Below are 18,255 nucleotides of genomic sequence, written 5' to 3'. Positions count from 1 at the left end.
TTGTGTAGGGGTAACTGCACTTAGCCGATCCCCTCAAACTTTTAGAGGAGTAAAAGTTATCCTCTTTGGCCAGCCTAACTCTTATATATACTCAGATGTCCACCCACCATAATAAGTGATCCCCTTCACCGGCGGCCACACCCACCCAACCCCGCGCCGCATGCACTCCGGCCCTAGTTGCCTCCACTGGCCACGACATGCCACCGGCCACCCCTTGTAGCACCCGCCACATTCGTCCCCCACCCCGATTCGGTCGAGTTCTTGTCATTGGCGGCTATAAATCAGCGAATCTACGACCGCCGCCGGATTCGACGCACCTAGTGTCTATTATTCTTTCAATACACATTGTATACTCGTCTTATACACATGTATCATTTTTTGTACACGTTGAACATTTCTAAATTACATGATGTACACTTTTTAAAATATATATTTTTGAACATTTTTTGTATACATGTTAAACATTTTTCAAATACATGTTGAATATTTTGAATGGCATGAGTTTTTTTCATAAACTACGCAAATATTTTTTATATTGTATACACATTTTTTAAAACATCACAAACAAAATTTTGAAACATGTTACATTTTTCAAAAAATATAACATACATTTTTTCTGATCGGCATGCAACACTTTTTTTGAATTACATGAACAGTTCTTAAGATGTCACGACATTTTTTTGAAACGCATGAACTTTTTTTAAATGTCATGTTCATATTTTCAATTATGTCAATTTTTTTATATTGTGCAAATATTTTTTAAAAATGCCACAAATATTTTTTTAAAATGCCACAAATATTTTTTTTGGATGATATCAACACTATTTTTTGAATCATGTGATGGATGATTTTAAAAATTTATAAGAAAATATTTTTTCCGTTTTAGAAACATAAGTAAAAGTAATGAAAGAATAGAAGAAGAAAAACACAGACGGGAGAGCCAGCCCCCCCCCCCCCCCCCTCCCCCTCTCCCTCTCCCTCGTGTGTTGGGCCGCCGCCTAAGCGAGTGCATCATTTAGCTCACAACAGTCGAGAAATAGTAGCACCTCTTCTTGCTGCTCTCCCAAGAGGCCATCTCAACTTCTTTTTCAACTCCTTGTTCATGGTGGGGTTCCTTCTCAATGCTTCCCCAACAGTACCTAGGCACACATAGAGCTCCGGATTGAAATAGCAATCATGCGTCATTCAAATGCATAGGAAGCTCACAGAGGAGTGAATTCAGCTCGGTTTGAATGGCACGTGCATGTGCTCAAGTCATGAGCCCACGTGAGCCCATGGTGATATCTATGAGATGCTCCGCGTCATCAATATCCTATCACAAGACCGTAACCTAACTTGTACTCACTACATCTCTGAAAAGAAGACTTATAACTTTTGGCTGAAGTCAAACAATGCAAAGTTTGACAAAATTTATATAGAAAAACATATCAAGAAGTGCAACACCAAATGAATATTATTATTTTTATATTATACTAGCAAAAAAGGCTCGTGCGTTGTAACGGGTGATCACAATGAACCCAATTGTGATCAATCCCAAGATGATGCACTGATCCACCACCTAACGCACTATCTATGTAGGCTAGTATTAACTGGCAAACTCATGTGGAATCAGTTATCATAGATGGATATCATAATAGATAACGACCAACAGATGAAGAGGTTAAAAATATCACTCTAAGGCCGGCTCCAACACGAGAGCATTTAGAATCCTGAGCAAATTAAGATGCACAATCATACGGCCCTTGCAGCTACATTGCGTATACTTTTTTTAGTCTGACTCTAGGTTATGTGTTGATACCAGGAAAGTAGCCGGGACGATGCAAAATCTACCAGGATTTTATTCCTAGTGCCTGCATTGTACGTGCCCTAACCATGTTTCAAGTGGCAACAATTTTAATTTTCTAAAAAAAACAGATTTGACTTTTCTGAACTCTTCTTGATCATCTACATCCATATGACAGGGAGCCTCCCAAAGCTCGGAAGAAAAGAGCAATCGCGGTGAGGCAACATATGTTTGTTCCGTCGTGGACATCTTCGAGTGTTTAATAATTCATTTAAAGTATTTTACAAAATTACCAAAATATTTGAATTCTAATGATTTTGATTATGTAGTTTTTTTTCTAATGGTAGGTTTGCTCTATTTGGAAGATTATATTTCATTCCCAATATTTTCTTTTTGCACTATTAAGTTTTGGTCCAAACACAAGAAAATATTATAACTCCCGTGCGGCTGAGCGGCCTACATGTACCTACACGTACACCCATCAGGCCCATCACGTGTACCTCCACGGCTCCACCGCTGGTTTAACCATTCGTCTCCATCGCTGGCTTATCCATTCGCCCCCACCAAGATGCATCTGCATCCATCTCTCCTATTCTCTCGCTTCATCTCTCATCCTCTCTCAAATCTCTCTGACTGGTGGACTCCGTGTGGGCGGAGCGAAGTGGGAGCCAAGCCAGCCGAGCCGGCCCCTCTCCTCTTCGCCTTCCTCGCAGCGGTTCGCGACTTGCCCCTTCTCGCTCCATCTCTCTTTCTCATCCCGTGCTTCCACCGATATGCGCAGCCAACGGGATTTAGCGCTATGAGCCGGCTGCTCGGCGAAGTTCGTTCCCAGGTTGCCGACGTGTTCAATCGGGTGACTGCATGCAGGCCCGAATGTGAAGCCTCCGAAGTCGCTGGTGGCCCCCGTTCCACATGAGTAAGCGCGGCCGCCGGATCCCGTCCCGCTCTCTCTCTCATTTCCTCGTCTCGTTCTAATTCTATGGAGTGCATATGCATGCAGGCCGATGTGAAGCCAAGTCGCTGGCACCCCGTTCTAGACCACCAGATCCGGAGTGCCGCCGACAGTTCCTGTACCCATCACGCTCGCGTCAACGACCACCAAGTTGCTGGCACCCCGTTCCAGACCACCAGATCTGGAGCGCCGCCGCCGGATCTCGTCCCCATCACGCCTGCGTCAACGACCGCTGCGGAACCCTCCTCGGCTCCTCCTCAACGATCCATGGCAAGAACCGGGACAGCGCCGTGCCCTTCCCCGTCTCCAACACTGCAGTGCTCGCGCCGTCGGTGCTGTCGTATTTCATTATCATTCGAATATGTGTGGATTTGACCCCTTCGTTGCCTTTCCATCATGTTGTGTTATTCTTTTTTGAGTCTGATTCTCATGCCTGGTGCGAATTCTCTATAAATCGTGGTCAGGATTTGTTCCTTCGTTCCCGATTATAATTCGTTGAATCGCCCCGTAGATCCCGTTTGCGTGCGTGCGTGATGGTTGGGGCGTGACCATGGGTTGAATATATATATTATATTATATATATATATAATATATAGGTAAAGATAAAGATAAAGATCTATTTAGTGTTGTAGTTGTCGATGATGCCTCTTACAAACTTGACCAAACTATGCAGGGTTTGATCTCAGAGGAGGGAGCAGAAAATAACACGATTCCAAAAACTTTTTTATGTGTTCGTATGCCTAACATACCTAACATCGTGAACACAACTGGGCCGAAAGACAGTCTTGACAACAAGATTGGCTTGGTGTGAGACAAGAATCGTATTCTCCCTGAGCCACCCTCAGATGGCAAGAATCGTACTTTCATGCCAAACCACACGTCGAAAGCAGAGCAGCTGACAGGGCCTGCCACTAACTAGTGTTCTCTTGGATAAAGGTAGCGTTGCGTTGCCTCCGACGTTGGCATATCGCCACTCTCAAGGCAGAATGGCCCCATGCAGCATCCCAATCTCCATGTGATAGTTCGGCGACGGCGAGCTCAGCTTTCATCCGCGGGATGGGCAACACCGGGCCGCCGAGGATGGCGTCGTGGTGCAGGCACTGCGGCGCGGGCATCGCGGCGCCGCCGGCGGGGCCGAGCTCCGGCGTCCGGTGCGCGTTCTGCCGCCGCGTGACGCGCGTGGAGCGGCACCGCAGCGTGGGCAGCGCATCGAGCGCGCTCGCGCCCCCGTCGGCGGTGAGCTCGGCCAGGCTCGAGCTGCCGGCCGGCTACCCGGCGTCCCGCGGCAAGAAGCGTGCCGTCCTCGTCGGCGTCAGCTACACGGGCACCTCCTACGAGCTCAAGGGCACGGTCAAGGACGTCGAGCTGATGAGGAACCTCCTCTGCGACAAGTTTGGCTTCCCCGGCGACTCCATCCTCGTCCTCACCGGTAGTGATGATCAAGAAGCGAGAAGTGTAACTGATCATCTTATATATGATCGATGTGTTTGTGCTTGTGGCAGAGGAGAGTGACGACGCGAGCAGAGTGCCGACGAGGGAGAACCTGCTACAGGCGATGCGGTGGCTCGTCGCAGGATGCGACGCCGGCGACTCACTGGTGTTCCACTTCTCCGGGCACGGCGTGCAGAAGCTGGACACGGCCGGCGACGAGGTGGACGGGTACAACGAGGCGCTGTGCCCGCTGGACTTCGAGGACAAGGGCAAGATCCTGGACGACGAGATCAACGAGACCATCGTCCGGCCGCTGGGCCCCGGCGTGAAGCTCCACGCCATCATCGACACCTGCCACAGCGGCACCATCCTCGACCTCCGCTACCTCTGCCGCCTCTCCAGGTACGTACTACGTGCCTACTACGTGCACCCGCAACGTTTCTTCCAGACCGTGCTGTGACTGATCTACTGATCTTGACGACGAGTGAGTGAATCTTTGCTGTGATCCATCCAAGGACCGGGTACTGGCAGTGGGAGAACCACGTCCGTCCGGGTAAGCCGAAAGGCACCAACGGAGGCCTCGCCATCTCCATCAGCGGCTGCAACGACGACCAGAAGTCATCGGAGTCGAGCGTCCAGGGGTTCTCCGATACCGCTGCCATCGGCGCCATGACGGACAGCTTCATCAGGGCCGTGGAGTCCGAGCCGGGGACGACCTACGGGCGGCTGCTGAGTGCGATGAGGGCGACGATCCGCGACAGCCAGGGGACCGGCCGCCGCCTCCCCGGGAGGATCGGCTCCTTCGTCCGCAAGATGATCACTTCCAGCGCCGTGCAGGAGCCTCAGCTCTGCTCTTCAGAGATGTTCGACATCTACCGGAAGCCCTTTCTCCTGTGACTCTGCCTCGCGCCGGAGTTCTTCGGAATCATGTAATTCGTTTGCCTTACCAATGATGCTGTCGTCCTGTCCTGTGCTGCACTGCACTTGTGAGCAAAGTGAACGGGACATTTCAGTTGTACTGCAGTAGAATCAATATCACTGAGTAATATCACATGTTTCCAGAAACAACATTTCAGTTGCTGAACGCATCGAACAGTTGAGGTGTGAATTTTCATAGGGACTACTCGGCAGTTAGGCGAGCTGCCTTTGCCTCCTGTAATGTGCCTAGCTACTTGGGTTTATCTGTGAGGCTCACGAGGGATTTCACGATTCCAGGGCTGATCTTGTCAGCAAGGGCGCCTTTCTCGGAGATCAGAAATGACTTCTCCTTCACAAAGCTTTGCAGCTTCTTGGTGTCGAAGTCCAGGCGTTCTTGATCTGCAACATTGTGAAGAAATGCGATAAGGAATTGCATAATCATTAGTAACGGTCTAAGCTTGCTAACCCTGACCTTCTGTAACAGTTACTTTAAAAGTTTGCATGCAAAGAAAATGTCGCAACTATGACACAATTACGGAATCAGATCACTACTTTTCACCAGGTATAAGGAATTCATGCGGTGAACAGGAGCAATTCAACAGACTTTTGAGTAGACTTGAAATAAACCCTCCTGGATTTTGAGGCTTTGCATGCATCAAACCTACTTTAACAGGAACAAAATGCACCGAATTCATAGATCCATATGAAAAAAAGGTACCTTCTTCCAGAATAGTGTGTGTTGCATGAAACGGAACACGGGCAAAAATATCTGATCCTGGAAACATTAGCCAGGTATGTTCCTTGGGGTCGTGGTTTCCACATGTCGAGCATATCTCCTTTACCAGCTGCTTGCCTGAGGTTCCTTCCATTTCTTTCATTACGACGTCAAAGGGAGATGGAACACTACTTTTGGTTGTCCTGGCTCTTTTCCGGAGGGCTGTCAACGCCTCCCTGTTAGCATTCCTCATCTTGTCATTTTGCACAAGCTGATGCTCACACAAGAACAAACTATAAGATATCAGCATTGATATATGACAAAAATAACAGAATAAATTGCAACCCATACACACCTCATGCCTAGCCAGAAGAAGTTGCTCTGCATCAGTTTCAATGTCAACCAGAGCCTCTTGAAGCTGCTTCATGTTAGAGTCCATGACAAAACTGCAAAACAATGCCAATTCATTTTCCAAATATAAGTAAATCACTTCAGAATACAATCATCTACATACCATACATTCATAAGCAAAATAACACACATAATTTAAAGGTTCCGGTTTCTAGCATGTTGCATCATAGAAGCAACAAAGTGCTGAAAACACACAAACAAAATGTGTTGTGAAGTATCAGATCTTGTCTCTAATAAAACATATCTCAAAATACCCCAAGCTGAATGTCCTACTCCCTCCTTCCATTTATATAGGGCCTAATGCGTTTTTCAAGACCGCCTTTGACTATTGACAAGATTAATAGTACATGACATGCATAATGTGAAAACTATATCATTGAAAGGTCCTTTCACGTACGAATTTGATGATGTGCTTTGTGTAAGTTGCATGTTATATATTATTGCTCTAACATTTGGTCAAAGTTAGCCTCAAAAAACGCATTAGGCCCTATATAGATGGAAGGAGGGAGTATTTAAAATAATAACTAGAAAACATATACTCCCTCCGATCCAAAATAAGTGTTGCAGTTCTGAACTAAGGTCAGAGGGAGTAATAGATACGATAGTTAGTGTTAACTGTTAACAACGGAACAAAAGTAGCTAAAATTAACATATGGCAATCACAATGGAATAGATCGATAAGCATCAGGATATGAAAGAACCTCAACCTGCTTCAGGCACACGTATTTGGTACAATAGTACAATGGTAATGTGATATGAGTATATATGTGGCTCTGTTCTCTGATGTCCTGGTCATTTAATAGCCTAATTGGATATCACGGCAAAATCCTTTTCACTCTACAAAATACTAGTGCAATGGCATGCCCTGAAATTGTGTAATTAGGGAAATATAAAAAAGTACTGCTGCAAGCATGACTTACAAAACAGAACACTTTTTTTTATGTAAAATAGAACACTTTTCTTAATATACAAGAGGCAACTAACCCTGTAACCCATCAGCTGGGCACAAGGCACCAGCAAGTCTTATTTAAAGAGTCAATGTTTCAGCAAGCAAACTAGCTGAGCATCTCAGGTCTACTGAAAACATTTTCTTGCTACTTTTCTAATAATCTAATACAAATCTAAACATTACTCATTTAGCTAAAAACATCTCAACTGATACCCTTGTAACGCAAAAATATCACACTGTCCTCTACTGAAGATCAAGATCGAAGCAATTAAATTTTCAACCTATTGAAGTATTTTTGGTTACAGATCGCAGCTTCATAGTCTATAAGCTAGTGGATTTTCAACCTATTGAACGATCGGAGCACAGCATTCCTGGAAAGAAATTAGTAACTGCTATGACCTCTCGCGTTTAGGTTTCAGAGAAAAAATCAGGAAGTGTCCGCGCTACTGTGCAGTGGCGGAGCCAAAAGCAAACCCATCCAAGAAATACATCACATAACATTTCAAAAAATATGCCCCATGCGAAAACATACGAAATAAAGCCTAATAGCCAAATAAATCATGAATTTTAACTCGAAGCTTAACGACCTAGGAATAGGTAAAAAAATGTCAAAGTACAGATAATAGTACGTTGGATACAAAAAAGTACCAAATCAACTGTTGCTTTAGCTGTGCCTCCCATAACTACACAAAACCGGCGAAAAAGATCTCTCATCTTCAGTTTTATTTTCAACTCAATTTTCTTCTGCATACACTGATACACATAGACACATAATGACATAACTGGTTCTTCCAGTGTGGTTACTGGTTGTGGCAGTTTTCCACATATCTAATCATACACATGCTAAAACTGAAATTGCGTGAGAAAATTACCCAGCAACCTGGCCGGCTGGCACTGGCCCTAGCAAGCAAGTAGTAGTAGGCAGAGGCAGGGGCGGGGGCAGTCCTGGCCCCCTGGGCGGGGGAGAGCCCGGAGAAGGTAGGGCGGCGCGGCGGCACCCGGCCGGAGCAGCGCGGCGGCCGGCGCGAGGCGAAACGCCGGCGGGCAAGGGAGGCCGGGAGGGGAACGGACGGCGGACGTCCACAACTAGGCAGCTAGGTCGCAGAGGGCGGCGCAACCAGACTGCTGCAAGCCTGCGAGACGGTGCGTCCGTGCGTACCTAGGTCGACATGTTGACTGGGCCCTCTGTGCCTGGGGCCTAGGCCGTGTTGGGCTGCTGCATCCCGGCCCAGTACAAAGCCTATAGGTAGGTAGAAGAAAAACATTCCACGCCCTGGGCCTGAGGGCCTGGGGTACAGCTCAATCTGTATTCTAAAATTGTACAGCGTACATTACACAAATGTTGAATGCGAAAATGGCCGCGAACCAATATGTGGTTGGATGGTTAGAGGGACTGTGGTATCTCCAACCCACCAGGGGTCAAATCCTGATGCTCGCATTTATTCCTGGATTTATTTCAGGATTTCCGGCGATGCGCATTCAAGATGATATGACGGCTTAGTCTTTTGGAGGTGCTCATATGGGTAGGGCGTGCGTGTGTGTGTTCATAGGGATGAGTGTATGCGTATGTATATGAGCGCTTGTGTCTGTATTGATGTTTAAAAAAATGCGAAAATGACCAATCTTTTTATTAATAATAACTAATAATTCAATAATTAAGAAAGTAATAAAGGGCTAGCGAAAATTTTAAAACTAGCATCCACAAGGTGGTTAGGTCTAGCCCCGACTCCTTGAACCAGATAGTGTTGGCGGCTGCCGCATCCATCTCATCCCCGTCCCCCACCTTCATCTTCCCGCCTACCACGCCGACACTGGCCTCCGGCTCATCCCGGCCACCCACCTTCCATGGACCGCCTCGGCCTCCGTGTCATCGCCCACATCCTCACGACCCTCCCGACCTCCGGCGCATCCCCGGCGCGCACATCCTCACGGCTACCCCCGACATCCTCATGGCCAAAGGGGTTGGGCAGAGGGCACCGTTACGGCAGCATCAACAAGTTGGATGGAGGTGGTCGTCCCTCTCTCTTCTCTCCACTGCTTCTCTGTACATCGTCCCAACCATTGATAGCAGCGTGGATTGTCGCGGGGTGGTACACTGTAGTTTTTCTGAAGGAAATATGCCCTAGAGGCAATAATAAAGTTCTTATTTATATTTCCTTATATCATGATAAATATTTATTATTCATGCTAGAATTGTATTAACCGAAAACTTAGTACATGTGTGAATACATAGACAAAATAGAGTGTCCCTAGTATGCCTCTACTTGACTAGCTCGTTAATCAAAGATGGTTAAGTTTCTTAGCCATAGACATGTGTTGTCATTTGATGAACGGGATCACATCATTAGAGAATGATGTGATGGACAAGACCCATCCGTTAGCTTAGCATAATGATCATTTAGTTTTATTGCTATTGCTTTCCTCATGACTTGTACATGTTCCTCTGACTATGAGATTATGCAACTCCCGAATACCGGAGGAACACCTTGTGTGCTATCAAACGTCACAACGTAACTGGGTGATTATAAAGATGCTCTACAAGTGTCTCCAATGGTGTTTGTTGAGTTGACATAGATCGAGATTAGCATTTGTCACTCCGTGTATCAAAGAGGTATCTCTGGGCCCTCTCGGTAATGCACATCACTATGAGCCTTGCAAGCAATGTGACTAATGAGTTAGTCATGGGATGATGCATTACGGAATGAGAGACTTGCCGGTGACGAGACTGAACTAGGTATGATGATATCGACGATCGAATCTCGGGCAAGTAACATACCGATGACAAAGGGAACAACGTATGTTGTCATGCGGTTTGACCGATAAAGATCTTCGTAGAATATGTAGGAACCAATATGAGCATCCAGGTTCTGTTATTTGTTATTGACCGGAAATGTGTCTCGGTCATGTCTACATAGTTCTCGAACCCGTAGGGTCCGCACGCTTAACGTTCGATGACGATATGTATTATGAGTTATGTGATTTGATGTACCAAAGGTTGTTCGAAGTCCCGGATGAGATCATGGACATGACGAGGAGTCTCGAAATGGTCCAGACATAAAGATTGATATATTGGAAGGTTATTTCGGACACCGGAATGGTTCCGAAGTGTATCGGGTATTTTCCAGAGTACCGGGAGGTTACCGGAACCCCCAGGGGATTAATGGGCCACAATGGGCCTTGGTGGAGAAGATAAAGGGCCGGCCAGAGATGGCGCCCCTCCCCCCTTGCCCAGTCCAAATTGGATAAGGGGAAGGGGGACGCCCCCCTCCTTCCTTCTCTTCTCTCCTCTTTCCCTTCTTCTCCTTCTTGGACTAGGAAAGGGGGAAACCTACTCCTACTAGGAGTAGGATTCCCCCCCCCCTTGGCGCGCCCTGTAACGCCCCGAGACCGATGTGCTAGGTGTCTTCCAGTTATTCGATGTTGTTGCCTTGTCATTCGCTTGCGTGTTGCATCTTGCCATGTCATCATCCGCTTTGCATCTGCATGTTTTCGAAAACTTGCATCCGTCCGGGTCTTCGAGTTCTCTCTGTTGTCCGTTCTGAGCCCAGACACACTTGCACCCGCCCGTGGCATGTCCGAAATATTATTTTATAAGTGGCCAGAAAATGTTCTCGGAATGGGATTAGAGTTGACGTGGTCTTATTATAGTGTAGATAGACCACCTATCAAGTTTCATCGCATTCGGGGATCGTTTGATGCCCCAACGGATAACTATAGCGGCAGTATAGCCGGCCTAACGTCGGACGTTTTCGGTCTCCGAAAACTGTTGCCGGGTTTTCCCTCTCTTTCCTCTCTAGTCCGTCTGCATAGTCCGCTATCACTGCCAGGCCCCGAAACCCTCTCTGTGCAGTGCATCGAACCCCTCGCGCGCGTCCGGAAGTTGTCCCGAACCCGACCCGGGGAGTCGTCACCGTTGGATCCGAATCATCCCCAAACGTCTACAGAACATCACCATTTTCTCATTTGGACTCCCTAGTTTATTCTCCCGACCGTCTGATCTTGATCGGAGGGACGAGATAGCCCCTAACCTAATCTTCCTGAGATATATATTTGACCAACCCTAAATTTGAGGAGGCTTGTCCCATCATTCCCTTTCGGCCGCGGCCACTCTCCCTTGTTTTCAGCACCACCCCAATCGGCAGCTTCCACCTTGCCTCGATCCAAATCCTCCCACACCACCAAGCTCTTCCTCGCGCCCGTGCACTGCCTCCCGGCCCTTAAGAGCTCAAAGCGCTGCCGCTTCTCGCCGGATCTGCGACTACCCCCTCTGACCTGCTCCGTTCCGGCCAGTCCCCGGCGAATCCACCTCGAGTCTCGCGCCATCACCCGCCGAAGCATGCCGTCGGGCCCCTGTTCGCCCCTGTTTCGCTCGCGCTGGCCTCGTCAGGTCTTAGCGCCCGCAACCTCGCTTGAGGTCCAGATCGGGAGGAACCTGAGCTCCTCCATCTTCGTGCAGCGCCGACGACCTCGAGCACAGCCCCGCCAAGCCCCCTGCAAGCCGTCGCCGACCGCTGCCGCCGGCGCCCGCAGGAGCTCGCCACCAAAGATGAGCACCGCCACGCCCATTCCCCTCTTTCTCTTCTCTCTCTCTCATGCGTCTCTCTTTCTCTATGTTCCGCTGCAACAGGAAGCACGCCAAGCCGCCGCCGGGAACGACCTTCACCGCCTAGGGCCTTCCCTCACATCATCGCCGTCGACCTGCGGAGGGACCCGCCATGGCCACCCTCGTCTTCAAGATGCGTTGCCCGCGCCCGATTTCGGCGCTCTAAGGACGCCCATCGTCGGAGGCCGCCGTCCCGCGCCCTCCATCCCCTGCGCCTCCGTCTCTCCCTCGCCGCCGTTCCCCTTCTTCCTCTGCTTCCTGTACGAGCGAGGAGAACGACCGAGCGCCCCTACGTTGAGCCGCCTCCCTGTTCGTCTGGAGCGCCAGCGACAGATCGCACCCAGGCCTAGCGCGAGGCCCAGCTGCGCACCCCCCCTGTCGGCCTCCCTCTTCCCACCGAACCGGGCCGAGCCCATGGTGAGAGCAGATCCAGCCCGAGCTCCCCTGCACTGTTGGGCCGCCTAAGTTTCGGCCCGCGTGTGTTTTTTCAGCGTCTGCGAATTTGTTCGTTTATCCAGTTAAACAGTTTTGCAGAAAAACCCTCTTACTTCATGCATTTAATAACTTCTCAACCGTGCATCGGATTAAAACAATTTATATATGAAATATGTTTAGTTTTTCATCTAGTTTCATAATATGTCACTTTCACCCATGTTTAAAATGTTTAAATTGCTGTTTGTGTAGATTTGCTCCTTGCCATGCTAAAATGATTTAATTCATAACTAAATAACCATAGCTCCAAATTTAATAAACTTTATATGTAAATGGGGTGGAAAAATGCCTAGTTTAACATGGTGACCTTACTTCGCATGTTTAACAACTCTAAAATTGTGTTTAGGGCAGAACAGTACCAAACCTAATAAGTGCATATGAGGATTTTCCAGATTTCTTGTTTAATGTTCCGGCCTCATTTAAACTTGCCTAGATAGGTAGTTTTACTTTGCTTCACCCCTTGCCATGCTAAACAACATTTAATATTATCGATTTCATAAACGAGATCGAACTAAATAAGTCATGTGGTGTTCCGTCAATATGCAACTCGTTGCATATTGAGCTCCACTTAATTTGTAGAATTGCTTGTGCACTTTGCCATGCCATGCCTCTTTAAACCGGACATGCATCATACTTGATTGTGCATCATGCCATGATTATGTGGTGGTTGTTTACTATGTTGTTTGCTTCTTTCCGGTGTTGCTTCTTCGGGTTGGTTCCGATAACGTCGCGTTTCTGAGGAACCGTTCGACTACGTCCATTTGTCTTCTTCGTGGACTCGTTCTTCTTCCTTGCGGGATTTCAGGCAAGATGACCATACCCTCGAAATCACTTCTATCTTTGCTTGCTAGTTGCTCGCTCTTTTGCTATGCCTATGCTACGATACCTACCACTTGCTTATCATGCCTCCCATATTGCTAAGCCAAGCCTCTAACCCACCTTGTCCTAGAAAACCGTTGTTTGGCTATGTTACCGCTTTGCTCAGCCCCTCTTATAGCGTTGTTAGTTGCAGGTGAAGATGAAGTTTGTTCCTTGTTGGAACATGGAGATGGTGTTCCTTGTTGGAACATGTTTACTTGTTGGGATATCACAATATCTCTTATTTAACTAATGCATCTATATACTTGGTAAAGGGTGGAAGGCTCGGCCTTATGCCTGGTGTTTTGTTCCACTCTTGCCGCCCTAGTTTCCGTCATATCGGTGTTATGTTCCCGGATTTTGCGTTCCTTACGCGGTTGGGTTATAATGGGAACCCCTTGACAGTTCGCCTTGAATAAAACTCCTCCAGCAATGCCCAACCTTGGTTTTACCATTTGCCACCTAGCCTTTTATTTCCCTTGGGTTCTGCAGACTCAAGGGTCATCATTATTTTAACCCCCACGGGCCAGTGCTCCTCTGAGTGTTGGTCCAAACTGTCAGCCGCCGGTGGCCACCAGGGGCAACTCTGGGCTGGCCTACCGGAAGTTTGGACGATTTGAGTGTGCCCTGAGAACGAGATATGTGCAGCTCCTATCGGGATTTGTCGGCACATTCGGGCGGTGTTGCTGGACTTGTTTTACCATTGTCGAGGATGTCTTGTAACCTGGATGCCGAGTCTGATCGGATTGTCTTGGGAGAAGGAATATCCTTCGTTGACCGTGAGAGCTTGTGATGGGCTAAGTTGGGACACCCCTGCAGGGATTTGAACTTTCGAAAGCCGTGCCCGCGGTTATGGGCGGATGGGAATTTGTTAATGTCCGGTTGTAGAAAACCTAAAGTTGATCTTAATTAAAATGCATCAACCGCGTGTGTAACCGTGACGGTCTCTTCTCGGCGGAGTCCGGGAAGTGAACACGGTGTTGGAGTTATGTTTGACGTAGGTTGTTCTAGGATCACTTCTTGATCATAGTTGTTCAACTGTGCTTTGCCTTCTCTTCTCGCTCTCATTTGCGTATGTTAGCCACCATATGTGCTAGTCGCTTGCTGCAGCTCCACATCATACCTTTACCTCACCTATAAGCTTAAATAGTCTTGATCGCGAGGGTGTGAGATTGCTGAGTCCCCGTGACTCACATATACTTCCAAAACCAGTTTGCAGGTGCCGATGATACCGTGCAGATGACGCAACCAAGCTCAAGGAGGAGCTCGACGAAGATCTTGTCCTTTGTGTTGTTTCGTTCTAGTTGATCAGTAGTGGAGCCCAGTTGGGGTCGATCGGGGATCTGTGTAGCATTTGGGGTAGTCTTCTTTTATTTTGGGTTCCGTAGTCGGACCTTGTTTGTATCTGGATGATGTAATGCTTTATTCATGTAATTGTGTGAAGTGGCGATTGTAAGCCAACTATGTATCTCTTTCCCTTATGTATTACATGGGTTGTGTGAAGATTACCTCACTTGCGACATTGCTTTCAATACGGCTATGCCTCTAAGTCATGCTTCGACACGTGGGAGATATAGCCGCATCGAGGGTGTTACACGCCCCTTGTGGCCGGCCAGTCTCCTCCTCCCCTCCTTTACATACGGGGGAGGGGGGCACCCCATAGACACACAAGTTGATCTTTAACCGTGTGCAATGCCCCCCTCCACAGTTTTTCATCTCGGGCATATTGTCGTAGTGGTTAGGAGAAGCCATGCGTCGATAACTTCATCATCACCGTCAACACGTCGTCGTGCTGACGCAACTCACCCTCGGCCTCAACTGGATCAAGAGTACGAGGGACGTCACTGAGCTGAACGTGTGCAAATCGCGGAGGTGACGTGTGTTTGGTACTTGATCGGTTGGATCGCGAAGATGTTCAACTACATCAACCGCGTTACTAAACGATTTCGCTTCCGGTCTACGAGGGTACGTAGACACACTCTCCCCTCTCGTTGCTATGCATCTCCTAGATAGATATTGCGTGATCGTAGGAATTTTTTTAAAATACTGCATTCCCCAACATTTTCCTCATAGAAGGTACTCCGACCACGCATTCTGTTAGTCCCCAATTAAACAGTACTCCAGCCACGCATTCTGCTAGTCTCCAATTGATGATTTCAGTGTATATGCTTTCAGAAATAGTACAGGGAGTAGATGCTTTCAAATTACTCCTTATTAATGATTTACTATTTGTCTCATATTCTGGTTAATAGATTCATATGACAGTAACATCTATGAAATGATATAAATTAGTTCGATAGCTTTCATAAAAGGTATTGTTCGTCGAACCAAACTAATATAAATTTCAGAACTGTTATGAAATAACCTAGTACTGGAGTAGTTGAGCATAATTGATTCATATGCTATATTGTTGTAGCTTTACTGATTTCATTGACTACCTAGGCATAGCTGAAAACATTGAATTGTTTGAGCTTTATTTATGAGTGTAGTAATGTGAAGAATAAATTGAAATGACTGCTTTGATATTTCACTTCAACATCTTACTCATTCCTTTTATGTTGTAACAGGGTCTTGAAATGGATATAGATGGATGTTTTAGTGATTTGTTATGGATGCCTCACAACCAGCACAAAATATCCAAAACTTGGAAAAATGTGAGTATCCTTTAAATCCGCATGTCTACTGTTATACTTAGTGGTTAACTAGACTAATTGTAGTGTGTATTGATGCAGTCTAACATTTGCTTGAATGTACGGTGTCACCATGTTGGTATCCCATTTGATCCTCTATGTACATCAGCTAGGGAAAAATTATAGTGTAGCACCCTGCGACAATGCACACTGCTATCAATGGTTGGGACGACGTATAGAGAAGCAATGGAGAGAAGAGAGAGGGATGACCACCTCCGTCTGACTTGTTGATGCTGCCGCAGTGGCGTCCTCTACTGCAACCCCTTTGGCCCTGAGGATGTGGGCGTCGGGGATGCTGTTGGGGAACGTAGTAATTTCAAAAAAATTCCTACGCACACGCAAGATCATGGTGGTGCATAGCAACGAGAGGGGAGAGTGTGATCTACGTACCCTTGTAGATCGACAACGGAAGCGTTTGGTTGATGTAGTCGTACGTCTTCACGGCCCGACCGATCAAGCACCGAAACTACGGCACCTCCGAGTTTTAGCACACGTTCAGCTCGATGACGATCCCGGGACTCCGATCCAGCAAAGTGTCGGGGAAGAGTTCCGTCAGCACGACAGCGTGGTGACGATCTTGATGTACTACTGCAGCAGGACTTCGCCTAAACTCCGCTACAATATTATCGAGGACTATGGTGGAAGGGGGCACCGCACACGGCTAAGGAAAAGATCACGTGGATCAACTTGTGTGTCTCTGGGGTGCCTCTGCCTCAGTATATAAAGGAAAAAGGGGGGAGGCTGGCCGGCCACATAGGGCGCGCCAGGAGAGTCCTACTCCCTCTCGGAGTAGGATTCCCCCCCCCCCCCAATCCTAGTTGGAATAGGACTGGCGGAGGGGGGAAAAGAGAGAGAAGGGCCGGCCCCCTCTCCTTGTCCAATTCGGACCAAGGGAGGGGGGGGGGGCGCGGCCCATGTAGGGCTGCCTCTTCTCTTTTCCACTAAGGCCCAATAAGGCCCATCCAGCTCCCCGGGGGGTTCCGGTAACCTCCCGGTACTCCGGTAAAATCCCGATTTCACCCGGAACACTTCCGATATCCAAACATAGGCTTCCAATATATCAATCTTTATGTCTCGACCATTTCGAGACTCCTCGTCATGTCCGTGATCACATCCGGGACTCCGAACAATCTTCGGTACATCAAAATGCATAAACTCATAATATAACTGTCATCGTAACCTTAAGCGTGCGGACCCTACGGGTTCGAGAATAATGTAGACATAACCGAGACACGTCTCCGGTCAATAACCAATAGCGGGACCTGGATGCCCATATTGGCTCCTACATATTCTACGAAGATCTTTATCGGTCAGACCGCATAACAACATACGTTGTTCCCTTTGTCATCGGTATGTTACTTGCCCGAGATTCGATCGTCGGTATTCCCATACCTAGTTCAATCTCGTTATCGGCAAGTCTCTTTACTCGTTCTGTAATACATCATCCCGCAACTAACTCATTAGTTGCAATGCTTGCAAGGCTTAAGTGATGTGTATTACCGAGAGGGCCCAGAGATACCTCTCCGACAATCGGAGTGACGAAACCTAATCTCGAAATACGCCAACCCAACATGTACCTTTGGAGACACCTGTAGTACTCCTTTATAACCACCCAGTTACGTTGTGACGTTTGGTAGCACCCAAAGTGTTCCTCCGGTAAACGGGAGTTGCATAATCTCATAGTTATAGGAACATGTATAAGTCATGAAGAAAGCAATAGCAACATACTAAACGATCGGGTGCTAAGCTAATGGAATGGGTCATGTCAATCAGATCATTCACTTAATGATGTGATCCCGTTAATCAAATAACAACTCATTGTTCATGGTTAGGAAACATAACCATCTTTGATTAACGAGCTAGTCAAGTAGAGGCATACTAGTGACACTTTGTTTGTCTATGTATTCACACATGTATTATGTTTCCGGTTAATACAATTCTAGCATGAATAATAAACATTTATCATGATATATAAGGAAATAAATAATAACTTTATTATTGCCTCTAGGGCATATTTCCTTCAGTCTCCCACTTGCACTAGAGTCAATAATCTAGTTCACATCGTCATGTGATTTAACAGCAATAGTTCACATCACCATGTGATTAACACCCATAGTTCACATCGATATGTGATCAACACCCAAAGGGTTTACTAGAGTCAGTAATCTATTTCACATCGCTATGTGATTAACACCGAAAGGGTACTAAGGTGTGATCATGTTTTGCTTGTGAGATAATTTTAGTCAACGGGTCTGTCACATTCAGATCCGTAAGTATTTTGCGAATTTCTATGTCAACAATGCTCTGCATGGAGCTACTTTAGCTTATTGCTCCCACTTTCAATATGTATCTAGATCGAGACTTAGAGTCATCCAGATCTGTGTCAAAACTTGCATCAATGTAACTTTTTATGACGAACCTTTTTGTCACCTCCATAATTGAGAAATATTTCC

The 18,255-nt window shown here is 47.1% G+C and overlaps 2 protein-coding genes across 5 annotated transcripts; one reads left to right on the top strand and one right to left on the bottom strand.

Annotated features, from left to right (window-relative positions):
- The first annotated feature begins 2,304 nt into the window (after nucleotides 1-2,304).
- LOC123060422 (metacaspase-1) lies at nucleotides 2,305-5,282 on the top strand. Of its 2 annotated transcripts, none has more exons than XM_044483135.1 (5): nucleotides 2,305-2,498; nucleotides 2,565-2,699; nucleotides 2,784-4,164; nucleotides 4,238-4,568; nucleotides 4,682-5,282. In XM_044483135.1, exons 3-5 carry the CDS (start codon nucleotides 3,792-3,794, stop codon nucleotides 5,061-5,063), a joined length of 1,086 nt encoding a protein of 361 aa, XP_044339070.1. In that variant the 5' UTR covers nucleotides 2,305-2,498; nucleotides 2,565-2,699; nucleotides 2,784-3,791; the 3' UTR covers nucleotides 5,064-5,282. The 2 variants fall into 2 exon arrangements, with proteins under 2 accessions (XP_044339070.1, XP_044339071.1); XM_044483136.1 differs by having other exon boundaries at nucleotides 2,307-2,699; nucleotides 2,784-3,331; nucleotides 3,409-4,164.
- On the bottom strand, nucleotides 5,163-8,290 carry LOC123060423 (uncharacterized). Of its 3 annotated transcripts, none has more exons than XM_044483138.1 (4): nucleotides 8,032-8,290; nucleotides 6,155-6,245; nucleotides 5,803-6,070; nucleotides 5,163-5,483 (listed from the first exon to the last, which is right to left on the bottom strand). In XM_044483138.1, the coding sequence occupies exons 2-4, from the start codon at nucleotides 6,236-6,238 to the stop codon at nucleotides 5,335-5,337; spliced, it is 501 nt and encodes a 166-aa protein (XP_044339073.1). In that variant the 5' UTR covers nucleotides 6,239-6,245; nucleotides 8,032-8,290; the 3' UTR covers nucleotides 5,163-5,334. The 3 variants fall into 3 exon arrangements, with proteins under 3 accessions (XP_044339073.1, XP_044339074.1, XP_044339075.1); XM_044483139.1 differs by having other exon boundaries at nucleotides 8,040-8,290; XM_044483140.1 differs by lacking the exon at nucleotides 8,032-8,290 and adding an exon at nucleotides 7,808-7,830.
- Between the last annotated feature and the right edge of the window lie 9,965 nt (nucleotides 8,291-18,255).

Source organism: Triticum aestivum, chromosome 3A (genome assembly GCF_018294505.1).
Source record: "Triticum aestivum cultivar Chinese Spring chromosome 3A, IWGSC CS RefSeq v2.1, whole genome shotgun sequence".
NCBI classification, from domain to species: domain Eukaryota; kingdom Viridiplantae; phylum Streptophyta; class Magnoliopsida; order Poales; family Poaceae; genus Triticum; species Triticum aestivum.
This window is presented reverse-complemented; position numbering and strand designations above follow the sequence as displayed.

Bases quoted from the DNA above. Each gene is read 5' to 3' on its own strand.
- LOC123060422 (XM_044483135.1), top strand. From the start codon at position 3,792: ATGGGCAACACCGGGCCGCCGAGGATGGCGTCGTGGTGCAGGCACTGC. The intron at 4,165-4,237 runs GTAGTGATGATC...TGCTTGTGGCAG, and splicing joins CTCCATCCTCGTCCTCACCG to AGGAGAGTGACGACGCGAGC. The intron at 4,569-4,681 runs GTACGTACTACG...GATCCATCCAAG, and splicing joins TACCTCTGCCGCCTCTCCAG to GACCGGGTACTGGCAGTGGG.
- LOC123060423 (XM_044483138.1), bottom strand. From the start codon at position 6,238: ATGGACTCTAACATGAAGCAGCTTCAAGAGGCTCTGGTTGACATTGAA. The intron at 6,071-6,154 runs GTGTGTATGGGT...TGTGAGCATCAG, and splicing joins TTCTTCTGGCTAGGCATGAG to CTTGTGCAAAATGACAAGAT. The intron at 5,484-5,802 runs GTACCTTTTTTT...ACAATGTTGCAG, and splicing joins ACACACTATTCTGGAAGAAG to ATCAAGAACGCCTGGACTTC.